The 22,703-nt window shown below is 40.7% G+C and overlaps 1 protein-coding gene across 2 annotated transcripts in view; it reads left to right on the top strand.

Moving 5' to 3' along the window:
• Positions 1-1,836: 1,836 nt before the first annotated feature.
• Positions 1,837-22,703, top strand: part of ANO10 (anoctamin 10) — a 123,705-nt gene continuing 102,838 nt past the window's right edge. Inside the window, exons 1-10 of one of the 2 annotated variants that reach the window (XM_086742761.1) lie at positions 1,837-1,926; positions 6,690-6,842; positions 8,475-8,657; positions 10,467-10,601; positions 12,267-12,386; positions 13,131-13,700; positions 16,006-16,061; positions 17,455-17,529; positions 18,527-18,709; positions 21,626-21,817. In XM_086742761.1, coding sequence (XP_086598887.1) covers positions 6,704-6,842; positions 8,475-8,657; positions 10,467-10,601; positions 12,267-12,386; positions 13,131-13,700; positions 16,006-16,061; positions 17,455-17,529; positions 18,527-18,709; positions 21,626-21,817 — 1,653 coding nt within the window. In that variant the 5' untranslated portion in view covers positions 1,837-1,926; positions 6,690-6,703. The remainder of the gene's footprint in view (positions 1,927-6,689; positions 6,843-8,474; positions 8,658-10,466; positions 10,602-12,266; positions 12,387-13,130; positions 13,701-16,005; positions 16,062-17,454; positions 17,530-18,526; positions 18,710-21,625; positions 21,818-22,703) is intronic. The other variant, XM_086742760.1, reaches the window with a different exon arrangement.

Consider the following 22,703-nt stretch of genomic DNA (forward strand, 5'->3'; position numbering starts at 1 on the left):
GTGAGGCTGAGCCCATCAGTGATGGTTGTAGGTTCTCTGTGATAACATAGTTAAGAAGGGGAATAAAAAAAATCCTGAGCAGCAGCAATTGTAGACAGAGAGAGGAGTGAGAATACGTGAGAGGAACAACTCTGCAGACACCAAGGTCAGTGAAGAAGGAGGAGTAAAGTTGCTCCTTGCAGCCTGTGGTGCAGCGCACAGTGAGGCAGGTCGTCCCCCTGCAGCCTATGGAAGCCCACGGATGAGCAGAGATCCACCTGCAGCCCATGGAGGACCCCACGCTGGGGCAGGTGGATGCCTGAAGGAGGCTGTGACCTCATGGGAAGCCCATACTGGGGCAGGCTCCTGGCAGGACCTGTGGCCCCATGGGGGACCCACACTGGAGCAGTCTTTTCCTGAGGGACTGCAATCCTTGGAAAGGGCCCATGCTGGAGCAGTTTGTGAAGAACTGCAGCCTATGGGAAGGACTCATGTTGGAGAAGTTTGTGGAGGACTGTCTCCCATGGGAGGGACCCCACGCTGGAGCAGGGGAAGAGCGTGAGGAGTCCTCTCCCTGAGGAGGACGGAGGGGTAGAGACAACATGTGATGAACTGACTGCAACCCTCATTCCCTGTCCCCCTGTGTCACAGGGAATTTGGAAGTAAAGTTAAGCCCAGGAAGAAGGGAGGAGTTAGGATAAGGATTTTTAAGATTTGGATTTATTTCTCATTATCCTACTCTGATTTGATTGATAATAAATTAAACTAATTTCCCGAAGTTGAGTCTGTTTTGCCTGTGACGGTACTTGGTGAGCGATCTCTCCCTGTCCTTCTCTTGACCCATGAGTCCTTTGTTATATTTTCTCTCCCCTGTCCAGTTGAGGAGGGGGCGTGACAGAGGAGCTCTGATGGGCACCTGGCATCCGAAAAGGGTCAACCCACCAGAGTTCTGTATGGGGTCTATACATTGACTCTAAAAAACCTCTAACACTGGGGACTTTTGCCTGCAGTCAGTCCCCAAGCCAAAACGAAGTTGCCTTGCAGCCAACTGGTTTGTACCGGTCTCATCTTAACTGGTAAGCCGTTACGAATCTGCTCGTAGTAGCTCAGGGCCGTTTCCCGTTAAGCAACGTGGTGTGCACCTACTTCGCACAAACCACAGAGGCAAACACTCCGCAATTCCCAGCCGGCGCCTTTCGAACTGCAGGAGACAGTTTCTGTAATCCTTCTAGATCCATGTGCACTGTTCAGAACTGTAGGTTGACCTAATTGGTAAGAAATACTGACAGCTCTAATATTGTCCAAACCAAAAATTCAGAGAATTATGAAAAAAATTTCGCCCAGCAGGGGAGCGTGCTTTGCTAGTTGGCTGCTTCGTCTGCTGTCTTTACTCTGCAGTCATGCTTTGCTATGAATGGATGTGTGGGATTATATTTTCTACAAAAATCTTGGTGACAAAATGCAAAAAAAAAACCCCGCCCCCTTTTGCCTGTGCAAAACGATGTGTAGAAATAACAGTAACCCAGCTGAAGTGCAGGGTTTTTTAGCTTGAGCTCCAGAGGGAGATTTAGCCTGACAGGAGACAGCTCGGGAAGCCCAAGGTAAAAAAAAAAAAAAAAAAAAAAAAAAAGTAATAAAAGTATTTGGAAAGCGTTACGGCACAAGGGACGGACAGAAAGCGCCGCGAGCCCCCACCCGTCCCGCGCTTGCCCCGCGGGCACGCGAACGGGGCGGGGCAGCACCGCCTCCGCCCAATGGGAAGAGGCGAGCCGGGCGGGGTGGGCGGGGCCATGGAGCGAAGAGGGGGCGTGGCCAGCGACAGGCGGTGGGCGGGGGCACGTTGGGCCGCCCGGCTGCCAGCGCCGGCCGCCTGCGGCCGTGCCCGCCTCCCGCCCTGCCCGCCTCCCGCCCTGCCCTTCCCTGCGGATGTGGAGCCGGCAGCGGGCGGTGAGTGGGAAGCGGGTGGCTGTCACCCAGCGGGAAGGGGCTCTCGCTGCCTGCGCCGCCGTGAGGGGAGGAGCCTCCCCTTTTCCCGCCCACCCTGGCCGGGCGATGTTCACGGCGATGTGGAGGATTCCGCCAAGCCCGGGGGCTCTGGGCCGGGCCTAGAACCGGCTTGGCGGTGGGAGCTAGGCCTGTTGCCGCTGGCGGCGGGCGGGGGGAGCTCGGGGGCGACGCCCGCCGGCGGAGCGCGGCCTGGCGTCGGGGAGTGAGTCACCGGGCGGGCCGCTCTGCGCCCCGTCGTCCCGTTGCTGTAAAAGGAGAGCGAGGCGGCGGGAGGGGGGCCGGTGTGAGCCGCCTCGGGGCCAGGGGTGCTCTGCACGTCCCCCCCCCCAACCCCCCCGAACCAGCCGCCCCTTGGGAAGGGACTGCAGCAGCGGCTCCCTCCGCCCTGAGTGGTGCACGGGCCTGGAGGCCGGCCTGGGTCCGGTGAGGGGAAGGTGGAGCGTGGGGGTTAGGAGTCCTTTTATCTCTGCTTCCCACGCTTCTGGGTCTGCCGGGAGTTACCCTCTGCGTAGGTGTGAAAGAAGAGGCCAAGTTACAGCCCACAGAGTCTGTGCTTGGTGGTGAATGGCCTGCTTTGGGGTATAGGAAATCACAAATGCGAGCTGGGAGAGTGCTTCAGCCCTCTTCTGATTTTCAGTAGTAATAAGCCTAAGAATAACAAATCTTCCTTAGTCACCAAGCCAAGCGCAGTGATTCTGAATAAATAACAGGAGCTGAGTTTACTCAGGAGCATGCTGTTTATACGAAGGCTATTTTCAGAAGATAAGTTCTCTACAGTGATATCGTTAACTAGCAATAATTAATAACTGTCTGTGCCTTTCCATTCTTTAAATTCCATAGAAGTTGCAATATGCACAATGTGACAGGAGATTTTTTTTTTTTTTTCATAAAACTGATTATGGAAAGTGGTGCAATAAGGTGGAGTGACTTGTCAAGATAGTATGGTCAAACATGGACAATCATGATTGCAACACCTTATCGTTGGTTATGTTTTCCTTTTTCTGATTCATTCTGCTTGTGCAGATCTGCATCTAAAATGCTTTTAAATACTTTATTAATCTGGTGTATTTCTTTTAGGTTCAGAGCTGTAAATCCAAATGCTGCAGAATTGTGTGCATATGAACTGGCAAAGTGAAACTAACTGAAAACCCGACTGAAATTTGGCTTGAAAGCTTTTTTCCCCAGTCAAAAGCAAATAGACTTGTTTATTATTATATGCTTATGTTTACAGTATCACTGTATTTTGTAGGATAATTTATATGAAATACTGGAGATTGTGATTTCTCTGTGAATCATGCAAGTGTAACTGTCACAAAAGCTGAACTGCATCCTCAGAGCAACTTAGAAATTAAGTAGAATCATACAATAGTTTGGGTTGAAAGGGACTCTCAAGGGTCATCTAGTCCAACCCCCCTGCAAGGAGCAGGGACATTTCCAACCAGATCAGGTTGCTCAGAGCCCCGTCCAACCTCGCCTTGAATGTTTCCAGGGATGGGGCATCCACCACCTCTCTGGGCAACCTGTGCCAGTGTTCCACCACCCTCGTTGTAAAAATGTTTTTCCTAATATCTAGTCTGAATCTATCTCCCTCTATTTTGAAACCATTACCCCTTGTCCTATCACAACAGGCCCTACTGAACAGCCTCTCCCCATCTTTCTTGTAGGCCCCCTTGAGGTACTGGAAGACCGCTATCAGGTCTCCCTGGAGCCTCCTCTTCTCCAGGCTGAACAACCCCAACTCTCTCAGCCTGTCCTCATAGGAGAAGTGTTCCAGCCCTCTTATCATCCTTGTGGCCCTCCTCTGGACCCTCTCCAACTGGTCCATGTCCTTCTTATGCTGGGGGCTCCAGAACTGGACGCAATACTCCAGGTGGGGTCTCACCAGGGCAGAGTAGAGGGGGAGAATCACCTCCCTCGACCTGCTGGCCACACTCCTCTTGATGTAGCCCAGGATGCGGTTGGCCTTCTGGGCCGTAAGGGCACATTGCCAGCTCACGTCGAGCTTCTCATCTACCAACACTCCTGAGTCCCTCTCCTCAGGGCTGCTCTCGATCCATTCTCTGCCCAGCCTGTATTTGTGCCTGGGATTGCCATGACCCAGATGCAGGACCTTGCATTTGGCCTGGTTGAATTTCATGAGGTTTGCATGGGCCCACCTCTCCAGCCTGTCAAGGTCCCTCTGGATGGCACCCCTCCCCTCCAGCATGTTGACGGCACCGCACAACTTGGTGTCATCGGCAAACTTGCTGAGGGTGCACTCTATCCCACTGTCCATGTCGCCAACAAAGATGTTGAACAGGGCTGGGCCCAATACGGACCCCTGAGGAACACCACTCACCACCAGTCTCCACTTGGACATTGAGCCGTTGACAACCACTCTCTGAGTGTGGCCATCCAGCCAATTCCGTATCCACCAACTGGTCCGTCCATCAAAACCGAGCCTCTCCAGTTTAGAGAGAAGGATGTCGTGCGGGATAGTGTCAAATGCTTTGTACAAGTCCAAGTAATTTCAGTCTTTGAACAGGAGAGGGAAAACTGCTTAAAGACAGTGGGTGAATATCTTCTTCAGTGAAGTTAATAGCAAAAAAAACCCCAAAAACCAAAAACAAACCCAAACCTTCCCCTCAGTTTTAAATTCAGTCTATGCTGGGTTTTTTTGGTTGAATGGGGTTTTGCTGGGGTTTTTTTGTTTTTTTTTTTTTAATTAGTAGTTTAGTTGCTAGATTTATCTTTATATATCGACAACTCTGAGTTGCTTTATGAAGCAGGATATAATGATCTCTGTAGAATAATTTCTATAAAAGTTGAAGGCACAATGTCAACAAGATATAAGAGGAGCAGCTGAGGAAACTGGGGTTGTTTAATCTGGAGAAAAGGAGGCTCAGGGGAGACCTTGTTGCTCTCTACAACTACCTGAAAGGAAGTTGTAGCCACGTGGGTGTTGGTCTCTTCTCCCAAGTAACAAGTGACAGGACAAGAGGAAATGGCCTCAAATTGCACCAGGGGAGGTTTAGAAATTGGATATCAGGAAAATTTTATTCACCAAAAGGGTTGTGAAGCATTGGAACAGGCTGCCCAGGGAAGTGGTTGACTCACCATTCCTGGAGGTATTTAAAAGACCTGTGGATGTGACGTGGTTTAGTGGTGGATGGGGCAGTGTTAGGTTAACAGTTGGACTTGATGATCTTAAAGGTCTGTTCCAACTGAAATGATTCCATGATTCTGTGATTCCAAGATTCAAAGTTCATTCCACCTGGGCAGAACGTACTTGGTTTATTTGTTAGTCCATGGCTAGAAACAGTACTGCCCAGTCAATTGGTTAATTGCTATGAGCTATTAAAGAGCAGAATTTAACATGTTCTGACAAAACGTGCAGAGACTGGATTCCTCAGTAGCCGTGATGCTATGACTGGGGCTGTGCCTCCCTGAGGTCCCTGACTGCACCATCCGATGCAGCCTTTCAGTAGCTTGTGTTTTTCAAATAGCTGTTTTAATAGTATCTCTGCCTGGATAGAGGAACTGAAGGAAGATTACACCAACTCTTAACTAGGCTGCTAAATGATGACGAGAGGAGAAAGAGCTTAACGAAGGCTTGGGAGAGGCAAGTTCTGGAATTTAGTATTCAGTAAAAGTCTTTCCAGCCCCTACCTTCAAAGTAAGACTCCCTGAAGATAACGACGTGATCAATCCCCTTACAGTCCTACTCTGGTGGCCCTGCATTAGGAATGGGAATGGTGGTAGGTGGGCTGGAGAAGTTAATGCTTCCAGTTGTCTTCCAGCCCTTGTGCCTGAATTCAGCTGCTGTTCAGCTGCTGGGCAACCACAGCACGAGGCTTTAAAGCAAACCAGACTCGGAGATCAGGAATGCCATCAGCCATCCCAAACTACATCAGATGTGCACATGGTGTTTTTTGTTGTGCTTTATTAAATATTTCATGGTTTAGTGGTGAACTTGGCAGTAGGTTAACAGTTGGCCTCGATGATCTTAAGCATCTTTTCCAACCCAGATGATTCTATAAAGGTTCACTTAGATCAATTGGATTATTTAAATATAGAGGTATGCTGGTGCTCAACACTTTGCAGGTGGACTTTGTCACAGAACAGTTGGTTCATATCTTTAACAAGTAATTTAAGTGCTTTCTGCATAATGGGCCTATTTGCATGATGAGTGTCCTGCTTACACACCCAAGGTGGTGTAAGTTTACTTGGTGTGGTTAAAGCTTCACATGATTAACTGAGAAGTTTCCTCCTTAAACAAGCACTGTGTTTGCAGACTCTTACCAGGAGAAGCTTACTGGTTTTAGATAGCTGTTTGACTAACATTCTTCTGTTAGTGTTTTCATTTGCTGACAGATACACTGTAGGAAGTTGCAAGCTGTTGTTTTTGATGATAGTTTCTCCTTATTACTTTGTTTTAGTTTATTTAGTTGCTTTCTCATCACCACTACTTTGCTATACATAGCAACAATAATTTTCCTAGTCGGAGAGTGAGACATAAATGCCACCAAAGACAGGTAGCTCCTTGCCAAATGACAATTGGAGAGGTTACTCAAACTGCTCTTTTCAGTAGGTCCACAGTGATGGGCACCTGCCGCTTTGCTAAGTACAGACGTATGTAACTCACTATAGTAAAGTATGATAGTTTTTAGATTGATACCAATTTTTTTTTAACACTGGCATTTTTGTTTTGTTTTTGTACTTAGCTAGCTCTCAAAAGATGGCGGAAAGCTGGTCTTTCTTGGATACTTTGGAGCTTGACTTCAGGCCTCTGGTAGTAATTGAGCTTGCAAAAGGCACCAAAGGGGAAACCATAGAATGGTTCACTAAACGAATTGTGGACAAAAAAGCAAATGGAGGTGAGTACAATATGACCTTCTGTAGTACTTTGAAATCAAACTGTCTGTCATCATAATATGAAGACATACAGAAAATTAGTTTTCAGGTAGTTTGTGGTTTAATTATGGTTTAGCCAATCCCATTCTATTTTGCATTTTTGAAGTTGCTTAATTTTTTATAAGAGTAGAACTGTTACTGTGTCCAGTTCTGGAGCCCACAACATAAGAAGGGCATGGACCAGTTGGAGAAGGTCCAGAGGAGGGCCACAAAGATGATAAGAGGGCTGGAGCACCTCTCCTATGAGGACAGGCTGAGAGAGTTGGGGCTGTTCAGCCTGGAGAAGAGGAGGCTCCGAGGAGACCTGATAGCGGTCTTCCAGTACCTCAAGGGGGCCTACAAGAAAGATGGGGAGAGGCTGTTCAGTAGGGCCTGTTGTGATAGGATGAGGGGCAATGGCTTTAAAATAGAGGGAGGTAGATTTAGATTGGATGTTGGGAAAAAATTTTTTACAATGTGAGCTGTAGAACACTGGAACAGGTTGCCCAGAGAGGTGGTGGAAGCCCCATCCCTGGAAACGTTCAAGGCCAGGCTGGATGAGGCTGTGAGCAACCTGATCTAGTTGGGGATGTCCCTGCTCCTTGCAGGGGGGTTGGATTAGATGACCTCTGAAGGTCCCTTCCAACCCAAACCATTCTATGATTTTATGAACTTCATGCTGATGTCATGAAAATCCAGTAACTGAACCCTGCTAACCCAGTTACTAATGAAAATATTGGCTTAAGGGCACATGCCTGTTGAACTGTAGAATCATTCAATTTTCGCAGTGAAACCCCAATAACCTGTTTTTCAACATCAGTTTTTGATGTTTTGATCATCAGTTTTTGTGTTGTCTAAAGCATTTTTCTCTTGTTGCCTGTGAGAACATTGTAAGCCTTGCCAAAATGAAGATGCATCACATCTACTATCCTGTTCACAACACTTGGTACCATGTTGTAGAATGAAGTTAACAGAAAGCAATTTAATCTTGATAAATTAATATTGGATTTTAATTATCTTTTTGCTAGCTTGTAGGCTCTTACAAAGAGAATATTTCATTACTAATTTTAGTATACTTCCAGGAATTGAAGTTAGGCTAATTAATTTGTAATTCCTTGCACTCTTTTTTTTTTTTTTTACCTTTTTTTATAAAGGCATTATTTATGCCTGTTGTAGCTTATATCTTATGGTCAGTAATATTTCCGTGGCTACTGGATTTATGACTACAAACTTGCTTTCAGGCCTCCGTTAGATAAGTCAGGGATGTTTGTGTTTCAAAAGTCTAGTCTACTTAAAACAAGTGGAACTGTTTGCAGGAGCACTAGTTGCTTACATGATTTGGGCATTATGGGAGTATTTTCAAACTGTCTCTGTTGTTCCAGTTTACTGTCTGTGAGCACTTCCACAGAAACAGGGCTAAGCCACGGGGTGGCCCTCCAAGATTCTGAACACCACATGTCAGGTGCTGTTGAATCCTTAATTCTCTGTGCTGTTACGAAGGTGTGGTTTCAGTGCTGCTGATAACTAGGGCCAGTATGATAGATGCTAAAAATTAGGTTTTTGAGACGTGATCTTCATGTATTCTCTTCCTTATTTTGCCTTTCTTTACTTCAAAGGTGCACAACTGCTGGTTAAACCATTGGCAACGGAAAATGGAGATGAAAATATTTATCTAGTTGGAGCTTCCCCTTTAAGGCTGTTACTGGGAGCTGAAACTGTGGGTTTGGTGAAGGAATGTAGTGATAACTCAATGAGAACTTTTACATACAGTAGTCGAAAAACTTTCAAAGATTTTGCAGGTAAGCAATTTTAGGGCTCTTTGTCACATCTAATGAAATTTTATTTTTTTTTCTTTCAAATGGTTTTTGCTTTCTGCTTGTGTTTTACTTTATACTTTTGTATACTTCAAATAGTCTATTTGTATGAAATATTTCTGTTGAAAATAAGACAAGAAAAAATAGTTGATAAACATGAGTGCAGGACTAACAATCAATGTTTTGAATTAACATAGCAATTTAATTTCTTATTAACACCTGTGAGCCAGTTTTGAGGCTAATGATCTTGTAATTAGCTGGAGAAAAGAGAAATATTTTTCTCTATTTTGTTTACACATCAAACAGAATTAAATAAATAACACTACAGAACCATTAAATGAAATTTGGGCATGATTAGTGCAATCCTTCCTTTTCCTCTTTTGGTTTGAGGAGATGCCAAGACAGTAACATTTTCTTTTAAATGTACTAACCTGTAAAGTATTTAACCTCCCTACAGTGGCAGAACTCATTTTGCTCTCCTATTGGAGCTCCAGGTTAGTCTTGCTAATACTTTTCATCTGCCTGTTTCAGTGATGCCTTTCACCACATTTTTCAATATAAATGTTGTTGGATCTGTCTGAAACAATAATAAATCTGAGTTTTGTTGTTTGTTTGGTGCCGGTTTATTCAACACTGCTGTTGTGTTCAATAACAGTTGCAGTGTCTTTTTTGTGACCTTGCTTTCCTGAAATTAGGAAGCTTTGAGAAGAATAATTAGTTGCGAAGATACCTTTTCTGTTTTTCGTGTGTTTAGTTTCTTAATGCTAATCTGATTGTCATTGCTAACGGATTCTCTAGTAGCACCTGGAACTCCAACTACTGTAAACCTAAAGGATAATTTTTGCTGTATCTCCTGGTCTTTTTTCATTTTTCAAAACACTAATATAATTTTGGTTTGATCTAGATCTACTCAGAGGATAAAATAGTTGACTGTGCTTAGATGAGGTGAAAAATGTAATCTACAAAAGAAACTCTACAGGCTGTGTTGTCTTACTGATATGTCTAGTTCCCCAATTTAACTGCTGCTATATTCTTATTCTTTGTATTAGAGATTTGTTGCTGGTTTAGCTTCTTTCTTAGTGTAATTAGGCCCATTCCTAAGGGGGAAAAAAAAAATCAATTGTTCATTATTTCAAGGAAGTCAGACTCTGTTTCCTTGATGATAAATTGGAGGGGTTGACAATAGGTTTGTTGCTGTAGCTCTTCAAAATTTGCTATTTTTGGAAAGGTTTCTTATTGTTTTACCTGTATTTTTATCAGAACTAATTGTCTCAAATGTCTTATCATTATGTTCTATGGGCAATAAAGAGCAAGATACTGTGGTATTTGGTGTGAAGTGCTTACTGAAAAGGAGATTTGTCCTGATATCTTACTGCTTTTCGTTATGAAAATACTTCAGGAACTGTATGGCAGAAAAGGGTATGGGAATTCTGAAACTGGCAAATAGCAGATGCCTGACAAAGAGTCTTTCAACAAGGCAAGAGTACCCTTACTGGTATAATAACTCAGCCTCCAGCAAATAGTACTCCTGGGGTGTCTTTGTCTCTTGAGTGATTTGTTCTCTTAGTTCACCTGGGTAGTCAAAAATGCAGTGGCCAATGTGTGCCAGTTAGAGAAAACTGATTCCAAAGATGTTTATTTTAGAAAGTGGAGGTTTTGCTAATGGATGTTGGTTGGCAGTAATTGTCACATAATATTTTTTTTTTCTCTGATTCTGGTCGTTTGGGTAGTTATTTGCTACCAGGGTTGTCTTCCTATGCTGCAGGATTTCATACTACCTTCTTTTTGATTTAGATGACAATCACAATTTCCTTACAATGGCAGAATGTCAGTATATCATCAAGCATGAACTCGAAAATTTGAGAGCTAAAGATGAAAGAATGATCCCTGGATATCCTCAGGCAAAGCTGTACCCAGGAAAATCAATTGGTAAGCAATGTAGTTTGCCTGTAACTCACTGTGTAGACGTAGGATAGTGTTCATGGTGCAAAAACCTTAATTTCCCTGCAATTAAGAGACATCCTTCAGACATTAAAGTCTCACTATTATAATCAACTTTGTTTTCTCACTGCTTCACAGTGATAGGACAAGAGGCAATGGATGCACAGTGCAACAAGAGAAATTTTGAATAGATACTAAGAAAATGCTTTTTCACAATGGTGGTAATTAAACATTGGAACAGGGTTTTAGAGAGATTGTGGTAATGCTCTCCTGGGAAACTTTTAGGTCTTAACTAGGCAAGGCCCTGAGCATCTTGATTTAAGCTGAACCTCCACTGAGCAGGAAGTTGGACCAAATGACTTGCAGAGGGCCTTCCAACCTGAGTCCTTCTGTGGGGCTGAGGCTGTGGTCTTCTATTCTTCTCAACTGGGTAATTTTCATGTATATTGATGCCACTCATTATTTTCATAATTAGTAACAAAAATATTTGGTTTTTTAAAATTACATAATGATATACTTGGATTGTCTCTGTATAAAAATACTGGAATGCATAACAGCATTCCAGAGCTATACATATCACAATATGACAGAGGGAAGTTTTATTTCATTCATTTGATTTAATTTATCCTCCTCTTTGCTTCAAGAGCTCTTTCTTTTCATGAGAGAAAGAAGCGATGAGAGCTAGTGCTATTTTTATGATAGCTGGAACTAGTTCATTGGCAGAGATGCTACAGTTTCTTAGGAGAATTTAACTTAATATTTGTATGTCCTTTTAATAACAGTCTCTTTATTCGTTAGTGTTGATCATCAAAGAAACAGATCTGTACATATCAGTGGTTCAATAAATGTAAATAAATGTAGATGTCAAATGAGTTTACATTGGTAATTTTTTTAATATAGCTAAGGTATTTTTTTCTAGTTATGTCAAATAGAAGCCAATGGGAAATGGTAAAATATCACACAATTTCTAGTGCCTCCTCTCTCCTGCTTTTGAATTTATTTTCTTTTTTAATATTTCTACTGTTCTAACTTCTGGAGCAGTTTGTTAGTTGTTTATCAGCATAGGTAGTATTGCTTTCCATAACAAAGTTAAATACAAATTGTGGAATATTTGATTTGTTTGCAATGAAGATGTATTATTTTTGAATGATCAATTCATAATAATTCATAAATTATATTTTTAGTATCTTCCCATAATTAGTACACCAATGGCTCTTCAATTTAGTGTTTTGATTTTGCTGTGTCAATTTGATTCATTATGCCTTTCTTTGCTCAAATGCAAGAGCCAGACCTTTCCCCACAAAGCTACACGTGGCATTGCAGTTCTGACCTGTGGCACTTTTTTTATTCAGGCTGCAGCTGATTATATCGCAAACCTATGGAACAGTTAATAGATGTAAAAAGGTTACTCTTTCTCTTCCAGTGGACAGCACAGCTTTTCTAGAAATAGGTGGAGCTGGTCTCTATAATGGATAATTCTTTACTAACATGCAGACATTTTATTTGTTTTTAGGATTTAAATGCTAGATTTATTTCAAAGTAACTTTAGACTTGCAAAGTACATAATATAACCTGTTTTCTTGAATCAACTTCACTGTCCTTTGAAGGAGTATTAGATACCTCTTTTTTTTTTTTTTTTTTGTTTTCCCCTAGTGAGAAGATTATTGACCAGTGGTATTCTAGTTCAGATTTTCCCGCTGCACGACAGAGAAGAGTTGAAAAAGCTCCGTCACAGCTGGTATGGCCGAGTCAAAGTTGGTTATCAACCTTTAGGTATGTGAACACTTAATCCACTAAAAATAAAGTGCAGGGTTTCTTCTGGAGAAGTTTTCTCTTCAGTTTGTGTGAGAAGACAAACTTCCTAACTTCTGCTCCAGCATTTAGCCTGTATAGAAGTGAAAGAATACCTCCTGTGTGGAGCGTAAGTATTGTACAAATACTGCTGAAGGGAATATTTCGGCCTGAGTGTGCTATCTGACATGTTTAAGATTTAAGATTTCAGTATACCTTTCCATCTATTTCTTTAGTTCCTTGAAAGCTGGCAAAGCACTACTAGTCCTTTTCAGCCCTGAGCTGGCTGAAACAAATTTGTTTTCCAGGTCTATGTATACCAGTGTTAAGCTTCAGAAGTTAGGTGTCACTCACTGTTAAAGGTTGGTTTTATACCAAAGATCTTCTGTGCATCCTAGCCATTCACTGATAGATTCAGTTTTCAAGAATGCTAGTGTTTTTTTTTTTTCCCTCTGGATATCTGATGTTGATAGGGTAAGTATTGAGATATTTGACTTCTCTGCCATCTGAATATATGTATATATGTTTATGCGTGTGTATATGTATATAACAAAAAAAAAAGATCTGAGTTTTTGGAATATGGGAAAGGAGGAATAAAAAGCAGTAATATTCATTGTACTATTTAGGAAAAAAAGTGTGGGCCAAGGGATTTGTGTAAAGTCAAGTTTGATATTATACTGACATCTATGTTAAGTGTAGTCTTAATTGATCCATTTTTCTCTGCAGATGAGATACGCTGCTACTTTGGCGAAACCATTGCTCTCTACTTCGGCTTCTTAGAGTACTTCACGTTTGCTTTGATTCCAATGGCTGTCATTGGGATTCCTTATTACGTGTTTGCGTGGGAAGACTATGACAAATACGTGATGTTTGCCACATTCAATCTGCTCTGGTCCACTGTGATACTGGAAGTTTGGAAGCGGATTTGCGCCATCATGACATACCGTTGGGGGACGCTGTTGATGAAACGACAGTTTGAAGAGCCAAGACCAGGCTTCCATGGTGTCCTGGGCATCAATCCTGTCACTGGCAGGGAGGAACCAGTGTACTCAAGTATTAAGAGGCAGATACGGATTTATCTGGTGTCCTTACCATTTGTGTGCCTTTGCCTCTACTTCTCACTGTACGTAATGATGATTTACTTTGACTTGGAACAGTGGGCTCTGGATTATCATGAAGAGAATGAGTCTAACTTCAGCAGCATGATGCTGTTTGTGCCTAGTATCGTATATGCTGTTGTGATTGAAATTATGAACCGTATCTATCGGTATGCTGCTGAATTCTTAACGTCATGGGGTAAGAAAGTTGTTTATTCTTCCTTTAAGTTAGAATCCCAGATGTTTAGAATTTGTTTCTTTGTAGAATATGTTACTCTGAGTTCTTGTTCACTGGAATGCTAAAGAAATTTCCTGAAGTAGATTTTTATTGTGAGGTAAAAGGGATGGCCATTTTAACTTCATACACTTACTTTGTATGTTCTGAGACTGTAGTTTCATGTTTGGTTTAATTTGGTCTGAGTCTAGCATGCCATCAAACAGGGTGATCATGCCTTTCTCCTCAGCTTCTCTCTGACTTTGGTGCAGAAGTCCCCTTTCCCTGATTTAGCTCTTTGTTTGACTGCATTGGCCGTAATGCTGGCAAAAGGGATGAGGTGAGATCATCAGGGTGGCAGCTTGGAGGTGGGTGGCAGGAGGGACCGTCCTGGCCACTTGCATCCACAACCTGGGTTTGCTAAATATGTCTTAGTCTACTGACATATCTGTGCAGAGGACAGAGGCACTGAAATAATGGAAGAAAATTTAAAAACATCAACTAAATGCCACGAGAGTGTTTGTGTATGCTACATAGATAACAAAGACAGAGATCTTGCGTCCCTCTCAAAATGTTTTCTTCTGGGCACTCTCAGAAGAGGAGGAATGTTACAAGAGATTGCCTTGTTTTCCCTGTATGTGTGACTTGTTTCACAGATTGGGCTTTATGTTTTGTAACCTAACATAAGGATAGGGAAATGTTAGTGTTTATTTTGAATTTTAGCACTTCTACAGACATGTGCCATCAATTTCAGCAAAGTTAATAGGTGAAGCTAATGGGAAGTTAGGTGTTTTGTGTAGCTCAGTATGACATGCATTTACAGGACAGAATCCAGGTTACTAAAGCTGGAGGCCCAGAAAATTAACCTAAGAAAGATTAAGCAAAAGGGAGATTGATGCAGAAGACAGAATAAAAAGAGATGTTGAAGTGGGGTTGGTTAAGTATGCCAAAATGATTTGCTCAGTAAATTCAGCTTGACAGCAGCAATAGTAAAAGCAAGCAATTTCTTGATTTGCTTATGACTGTTTAAGGGTTTTATTTAAATAATGACTTGTAAATTCATATCTAGGTTTCAACTGACTGTTTTGTTTCATTTTTTTTTCACTACACTGCAAGAAAAAGCTTTTACGCAAAATGCCCAGTTGTGAAATCAGGTAGACTAAAATGTCTTTTGACGGGTAACTCAAGCTTTTTTTAACCCAGATTTTTTTTTTTTTAAGCTGATGTTTCGTATTCAACAGCAACAGTATTTATGTAACTCACCACACTGACAGCTTGTGCCTTTTCTGTGCTATCGAACATGTTTATGCTGCCATGCTGTGAACAGGATGAAGAACTCCTCTGGCTGTCCTACCTTCCCTCCCACCTGGCATATTTTCAGCTAATGTCTGACTTAAACAGCTAAACTGACAATCTGGGTTATTTTTAAGCACACCTCTTGCACCCATTTGTAATGAGAACTGCTAATTTAGTGAAAGCTAAAAGTAAATATTTTATTCAGTCACTTGAGCGCATCTTCCATGTATCAGGCCCAACTTCATGCCCCTGTCAGAGTAGAACTCTGCTGTTCTGTCCTGAGCAAGGTGCGTAGGTGATGGTCTCTCTTTTTAGCCTTGTTGACACAGCTCATGATAAATCTAATCTAGATAACAAATCTGGTATTGTTTTTTTTTTTTTTTTTTTGTAATGGATTCCAATCAGTTTTGCATTTGTTTTCAGCCAAAGTAAAATCAATAACTAGGCACATTTTATTAAGTGTTGAGAATGGCATATGGTTTTTCTATTATAAAAGAGCTCTTCTGAGAAAGAAAGATGTGAACAGAAAAACTTTTGCAGTAGGAAAAAATGCCAGAGTTGTACCCAAAAATATATATGACAGTATTGTGCACCAGATTAGCTCCATAGGTTAAGTAAGGTACTGATGCAGTATAAATTCTTTTTGCCATAAAGTGTTGGAGGAGCTATTCCCCATAAACTATTAGTTAAGTAATTTTTAGGTGGAGGAAAAGTATCTGTTTACTCTTTTGTCCTGCTTTCTGCTGGGATAGAATTAATTTTCTTCTTAGTAGCTGGGATAGTGATGTGTTTTGGATTTAGGATGAGAATAATGTTGATAACGCACTGATATTTTAGTTGTTGCTAAGTAGTGCTTACACTAAATCAAGGACTTTTCAGCTTCTCATGTCCTGCCAGCAAGAATGCCGAAGGTGCACAAGAATGTATAACACCACCCAGTATATGATAAGTGCTTCTGCTGTTTACTAATCAGTAATTTTATTTGTTATTTTAGAAAATCACAGGCTGGAGTCTTCCTATCAGAATCATTTAGTTCTGAAGGTGTTAGTGGTAAGTATGTAGTATAAGCAGCTTTTAAGATTATTTAAAAAGAGAACTTGTCATGTGTTTTAATAGTGCTTTCCTACCATTACCTCACAGACCTACAGTTTTGTTCAAGGCCAAATGCTAGCACAAATATCAGAGTAAACAGGATTTCTGTAGTGATTGCAGTAACTGCTAGACTGTTTCAGATGCCTCTTTTTATAGTGGAGACTTGGGGTTTTGTTTGTATTGATTTGTTCTTTCATTAGGATTCTGTCTATGTACGTTTTTCTGTTAATTGCTATGGTCCTGTCTTCAACTGGGAACTATTCCTTTAACTTTTTGCAAGACTTCGTGGTAAATCATATTTTTTAAAAGTTCATGTATTAACTTCCACCTGTACTAACATTCAGACAGCCAGTCAGAGGCGACTGGATGTCCATCAATCTGTTCCTATGCGTTTTATAGTATATACTGATCTATTTACTCTGTGACTCTGAACAAGTTGCTTTTGTGTGTAGTATGTGTGTATGTTTGGTTGCTCTTCTAGGTGTATGTGCAGATGCAGCACTGATTCTGAGGAACTGTACTGTAAACCTTGACTTCCCATATAAGCTGTTCAGTAAAAGCAGTTGTAAAGATTGGCTGATTTTGAGACTTAATCTTCTTGTTTCCTTTTTTAAAAGATCTTTTAAGTCTCTTCCAGAGTTCCAGGTTTTTTTGTTGTTCCCCACCCCCCCCCCCCCCAACCCCCCTGCATGCCTTTGTTTTAATCTGCTTGTTATCCTCCTGTTACTGGTAACCTCTAGAGCTAAAAGTCTTGTACGTATCATTTATAGGTTTGTCTCTGCCTTTCTCAAAAAATAGCACCATCTCTTTTTCCCCATAGGAAATTTATACAAAATAAATTTTAAAATTATGAAATGTCAAATCTAAGTCACCCCCAATTTTCACTTTCACTCTATGAGCAGCTCTCTGCAGTCCCAATGTTATCTATGCTGTCCATGAGCTCCAAAAAAGGACCTCCAGCACTGATAGCAAGTAGGAAACTAGGAAAAAAATCATTACCCTAAATTAAGATCAATAGATCTTTTTATTGCGTTACCTAAGGGGAAACTGACAAAAGATGCAAGTTAAGTAGAAGGTGACATGTTTTTAAGGTCCACATTTCATAATTGAATTGTAGTTCTTTGTATGCCATGCTTTAGGAGAAGATTTAGCTTGTCAAATGAAAATCTGAATAAGACTAATATTGAAAATTAGTTTTTTCTGACCAAAGTTTTAAAAGTAGTAAAGAAAATTTTAATGAGCAGTTTACATCTGGATGGAAGCTATTTATTCAAAGTAACTGTTAAGTTAGATGATTTTCTGCAGTTCAGCTTTTGCTTGAGTACTAATAACAAGTATTTTTTATTTGCAGTTCAACTTCTTAAATTGTTTTGCGTCTCTCTTCTACATTGCCTTTGTGCTGTTTGATATGAAGCTTTTGAGGCAGGTGAGTTGCAAGAACATCGTAAAAATTTTGATTAATCTAGGAAAATTAAAGGATTGATTGAAACAGGACCTTAGTTTTTAATTGTTTTTCTAAAATATTAACTTGACAATGAATATATTTCATATATATTTTCTTAGAAATACAGATTCCGTATTTCAGTTCCTCTAGAGCAGTTGCAGAATCATAAAAGTGAGCGATTCTATCTCTCCATATAAATGAGGAACTGTTTTCGAATAAATATATTATTTCCCCACACAGATGAGGCTGGAAAATTTTCATTTCCTCCTCCTTTCCCTTTATGTTAGAAAGTGGTTTTCTCTGTAGTATTCTTAATGAGACACTTTTGAGGATAGGAGCATGATTAAGTTTGTGACTACCATGAGGAGCTGAGAATCAATAAAAGCAAAAATAATTTGTACTTGGTATTTTACGTCAACTTTCTGTTGTGAAAATCTTTTGCACTCAAATGCCTGAAAATCAGATATAAGGAAAATATTTTTGCTCTGAATACAGTGAACAAAACAAGAACTTCAACTCTGATCTCTGTTTTTCTAAAGAGATCTCTAGCAAAACACTTGACATATCTATACCAGACATGACATTTGTGACGTTTCCTGTAAAGTAAAAAGCAAGAAGAAAAAAAAACAGAAAAAAGTTCATTGTTTAGCTCTGTGATTAGTGTTGCCATGTGTTAAGTGTGTATCTTTACCCTTCATTGGACTTTGTATACTGTCTCCAAGATAAATCCAGATCCACAGAATATTTAGACATCTAACTCCTATTTTGTCCTTTTCAGCACATAGCAAAGAATGGGAACTAGAGCACCTACACTTTTCGTATGCTATTGCTAGTTTTGTTAGACTGGCCTTCTTTGTCATAGTATAAGAACTTACAGTGTTACTGGAATGCACAAAATTGGAACTGATCATCAGTTTACCACAGTACTATTAATTTTTTTTTTCTTTTTCTTTTTTTTTTTTTTTTTTTCCAACTAAAGAGCTTGGCCACTCTGCTGATAACTTCGCAGATCCTTAATCAGTTTGCAGAATCCTTGCTTCCTTACTGGCTCCAAAAGAGACATAAGAAGAGGATGAAGAAACGCATGTGTTCTCTGAAAACAGATACGGACCTGTCATTAGTCGAGCAAGTCAACTTGGAGAGAGAAATGGGCACCTATTTTGTACGTTTTACTACTGTAAAAGAGTTAAAAGTTAGTGGACAAAGACATCAGCCAGTGAAACCTAAAATATTTCTGACTCTATGGCCTGGCAACTTATTTCTAACTTCATCAATTTTGCTGGTAGTGTTGTTTATACAGCTATATGGTGCACTGGATCAAGGAACTGATACAGTGCAGGATCCCAGTTACACCAGCACGAAGGGGTAGGAATAAGCAGCTGAATTTGGAGCTACTTAACTCTGCATCAGTGGAAGAAGTATTTGTGTAATATGGCCTTAGTATCCAACAGTAGCCTGAAGGCTACCAGGATGAGTAGCCTGGCATAGGGAAGGGGGAGGCTGTTTCTGTTTTAGTTTGGTTTTGCAGTGATACTAGTTTAAACTGCAGCCTGAGAGAGTGCTCTCATGTCTGGATGGGGCCAGAAATGGAGAGGGCAAAAGAAACTAGCTCTTCAAACCGGTACTACTGCTGGAAGTTCTTGCTTCTTGAAACTACAGCTTGGGCATTCACTGTCTTCCTAGTTCCATTCCTGACCACCTGCTACCCAGTACAATTTATTTATCAGACTTCGTGCAATTAATTACTTGCAGTTCTGAAGGAATTGACAAAGCAGACCTCAGTGTGTATGTTAAGGCCTTACAGACTGACTGACAACTTGCTTGATCAGATGCTTCAAGCATAGTCACAAGAGTCTCAATGCTGTGTGATTTATACTTTTACAGAATAAATAGTAAATAGTGTACCTTTTATGTAAAAGATAGAGAATAGTAGTTAGAAATTTGATATTGATACTGTCTCAGATTCTTCTCTTCCTGCATAAAGTGCCATGAAATGGGAAGAGGAAAAAGAGATACTACCTTTGCAATTGAGAAACTGTACAAATATTAATAATTACATTCCTCTGGAAGGGTTGGTATTTCCCACATTCTATATGGAGAGAGAGAGATCAGAGAGCATGTCTATCTTACAATGGAGAACACAGCAGAAATCCCTGTAGTGTCTAAACTGGTAAATCAGCAGAGCGCCTACGGATAGTCCAGCACAGCTCCAGGAGCTGTGTATCGGCGTCAGACATTGATATGCCTTACCAAATAAGCTCTGCCTCTTAGACATGAGCCGAGTTCTGATTCTGGGCTGGCAGTACAAAGCCAGTGTGGTGTCTTTGAGTCACATTGTGCAGTGCTTCTTGTGCAGAGCTGGATCAAATGTATCTGCACCTGTTGTACCATTCTGCCCTGAATCATTTTCCACAGGAACCCAACAGGTCAACTGTAGATTTCTGACTTTGCCTTGGAGGTGTCCACTGCTAGCCTCAGTTTCAGTTTGAGGTACTGTGTACTCAAGGCCTTAATTTTATTTTCAGTCTAAAGATTTTAATTGTGCTGTGCCTGTGAATACACAATATTAGGCCACTGATCTGTTTGCAAGCAGTGAGCTGTTAACAGGCACGAGTATTTCTAAAATTAAATCTGTCACAAGGGGGAAGCATTTGACTATGTTTAGTAACTGAGGAGTTTAGCAGGAGTCTTGACAGAATTCTGTGTTTCAGGCTTCTGTGTTTTGTTTTCCTTCCTTCACTTACTCTTTAACATTTAATTTATCTCTTTTGTTTGTCCTCTTTCTTCTCACTTTTCAAATCTCCAGTGCTTAACTTGGTTTAAGATGTAAAAATATCCTGCAATAATTTTTAAATTTAAAAAAAAAGTCTGCTTTTCTCCTTTAGTTCACTTTCTCCCTGAATTTCTTTGTTGATTCTGTTTCCTTGATGCTCTAGTTCATGTGCTGCTCTTGTGGCTGACAATGGCACACTTTGAAATTTCTCTATCATCGTATCAGACTCCTGTTTTCCTGCACAAAGTCCCATAAATTGAGTAGAAGAAAAATAAATACTCCTTTTCTTTTCCTACTCTACTGTTCTAAAAGTCAATAGGTACGGGGCAAGGAAATGAGAAGAAAGGTGTGAGGAAGCAGTGGCAATATTGTGCAGTTTCCAGAAGGAAAAGCGCAAAGGGAAGCATCGCTCCCTGCCTGCAACAGTTTTCTGAGAAAGTGATAGCAGGGACAAATACGTGACTGCCACTTCAGTGAGTGTTTCTGCACAAACATCTATAAGGAAGATCCTACTAAAATTCAGAGTTCATCTTAATGCTTCTGTGGAAAAACCTAAATGGTAGCTCCTCATTGTCTGGCCTGCAGATCAGTTTGTCAGACACAGCTACACTGTGCAACTTGAAAATAAGCTGAAGTGGAAAATGCAGCTAATGACCACCTCACATTGATTTCTGAGCTTGTGGGCTTGTACTGCCTTTCTCTGTTTGCTAGGAAAAAAAAAAAAGCAGTAGGTGCTGGAGGGGGCAGTCAGTTTAACAACTATAATCAGCAAAAAAGATCAGAGAAATGTGTCTATTTTGAAATAAACAAGGAGAAATACCAGAAAGTTTCCTATCTACCAACCTACCTATCTGGTTAGGTCTTTCATGGACAGTCTGAAATACTAGGACTTTTCTTGTCACAATGCTCATGGTAGAATGTTCTGTCAGTTTAAATGGCTGATGCTGTTTTCATATCCCCCACTGTTCCTTCTGTAACTGTTTCACTGAGATAGTCAGGAACCTGAAGGGGATGAATGTGTTTATACAATTACTTCATGTAACACAGATAAGAAGTGTGACTGTTGCAGAAAATTTATTAGGCAAAAGGAAAAACCTTGACCTCCCCTTATTAAGAAATTTTGAGTAATTGAATAATACCAAATTAAGTAGCTGTATTTTGTTGTTGTTGTTTTCTACTACCAGTTGTTCCCAAACAGCTCTTTTGGAATGAGGAAGCATATTTACAACTGTATTGTTAATTCTGTGCTTCTTCCTGCATTTTTTTGTAGGTTAAAATTGTTCTTATTTTTGCTCTGTTTTCCAGGGTACTTTTGATGATTACCTGGAGTTGTTCTTACAGTTTGGCTATGTGAGTCTTTTCTCATGTGTTTATCCACTGGCAGCTGTCTTTGCAGTGTTAAACAACATCACAGAGATATATTCTGATGCCTTAAAGATGTGTAGAGTTTACAAGCGACCATTTGCAGAACCCACAGCAAATATTGGTGTTTGGCAGGTAATTTTTGTGTGTTTCTTTTTCTATTCATTTGTTTTAAAAGAGATTTCAACTGCTTTTCAAGCCACTTTTAAAGTTTAGTAGGTACTTTGTTCTCTTCAGTGCCTTAGAATACTATATATCCAACTGTAGTGGATTTTGTAGGGTTTTTGACCACATGCCTTTCAGTTGCTTTTGAAAGGAAAACAAATCCTTCCTTTAGTCCTTGTGTGTATTGCACTCCTGTTTACAGGCAACATATTTTAGAAATCATAATATCTGATGCAATCTCAGAAGCATGGAGCTCAGCAAGGGTTTAAAAAAAAATGACAAATGATAGGTAAGTACTTGGATTCCTAAGCCATGCTTGGCTGTGTGCTCTTGTGATTACTGGTACTCCAGGTGACAAATTTTAAAATAACCTGGATCTGTGAGCAGGAGCTGGACCTTTCAGCACAGCCTGAACATTGCAGTCTATCTAAACAATTTCATGCTAGTAGTACTGGGTTAAGGATTTTCTGTCCTCAGTTGTTTGCCAATGCAATCATGCTAGCACCAGCTAGTTTGGAGTCTGCTGAGCACACTGCGTCAGTGAACTGATTCTGACTGAAAATAACCTGTAAAACTACTGCAAAACCGGAGGTTTTTCTGAAAAGAAAGAAGACTATTAAGTCACATCCAGAGACTTTAGCATTCTGTAATAGCAGTGGCTTGATAAGGAATGTGAAGCAGGCTGGAGGAAATTTCTAGGGGATGATCCATATTCTAGCTTTATTTAACAACTTTTCTAATGATATGAAATGGAGACAAAGGGCACAATAAACTAGTGGATTGCTTAATTTGGAGGAGTTGTAAATGTTGGTACCAAAAGAAACAAATGGGAGATGAGAAATTAAATCAGGAAACC

Source organism: Chlamydotis macqueenii, chromosome 2 (assembly GCF_036417535.1).
Source record: "Chlamydotis macqueenii isolate bChlMac1 chromosome 2, bChlMac1.mat, whole genome shotgun sequence".
NCBI lineage: Eukaryota > Metazoa > Chordata > Aves > Otidiformes > Otididae > Chlamydotis > Chlamydotis macqueenii.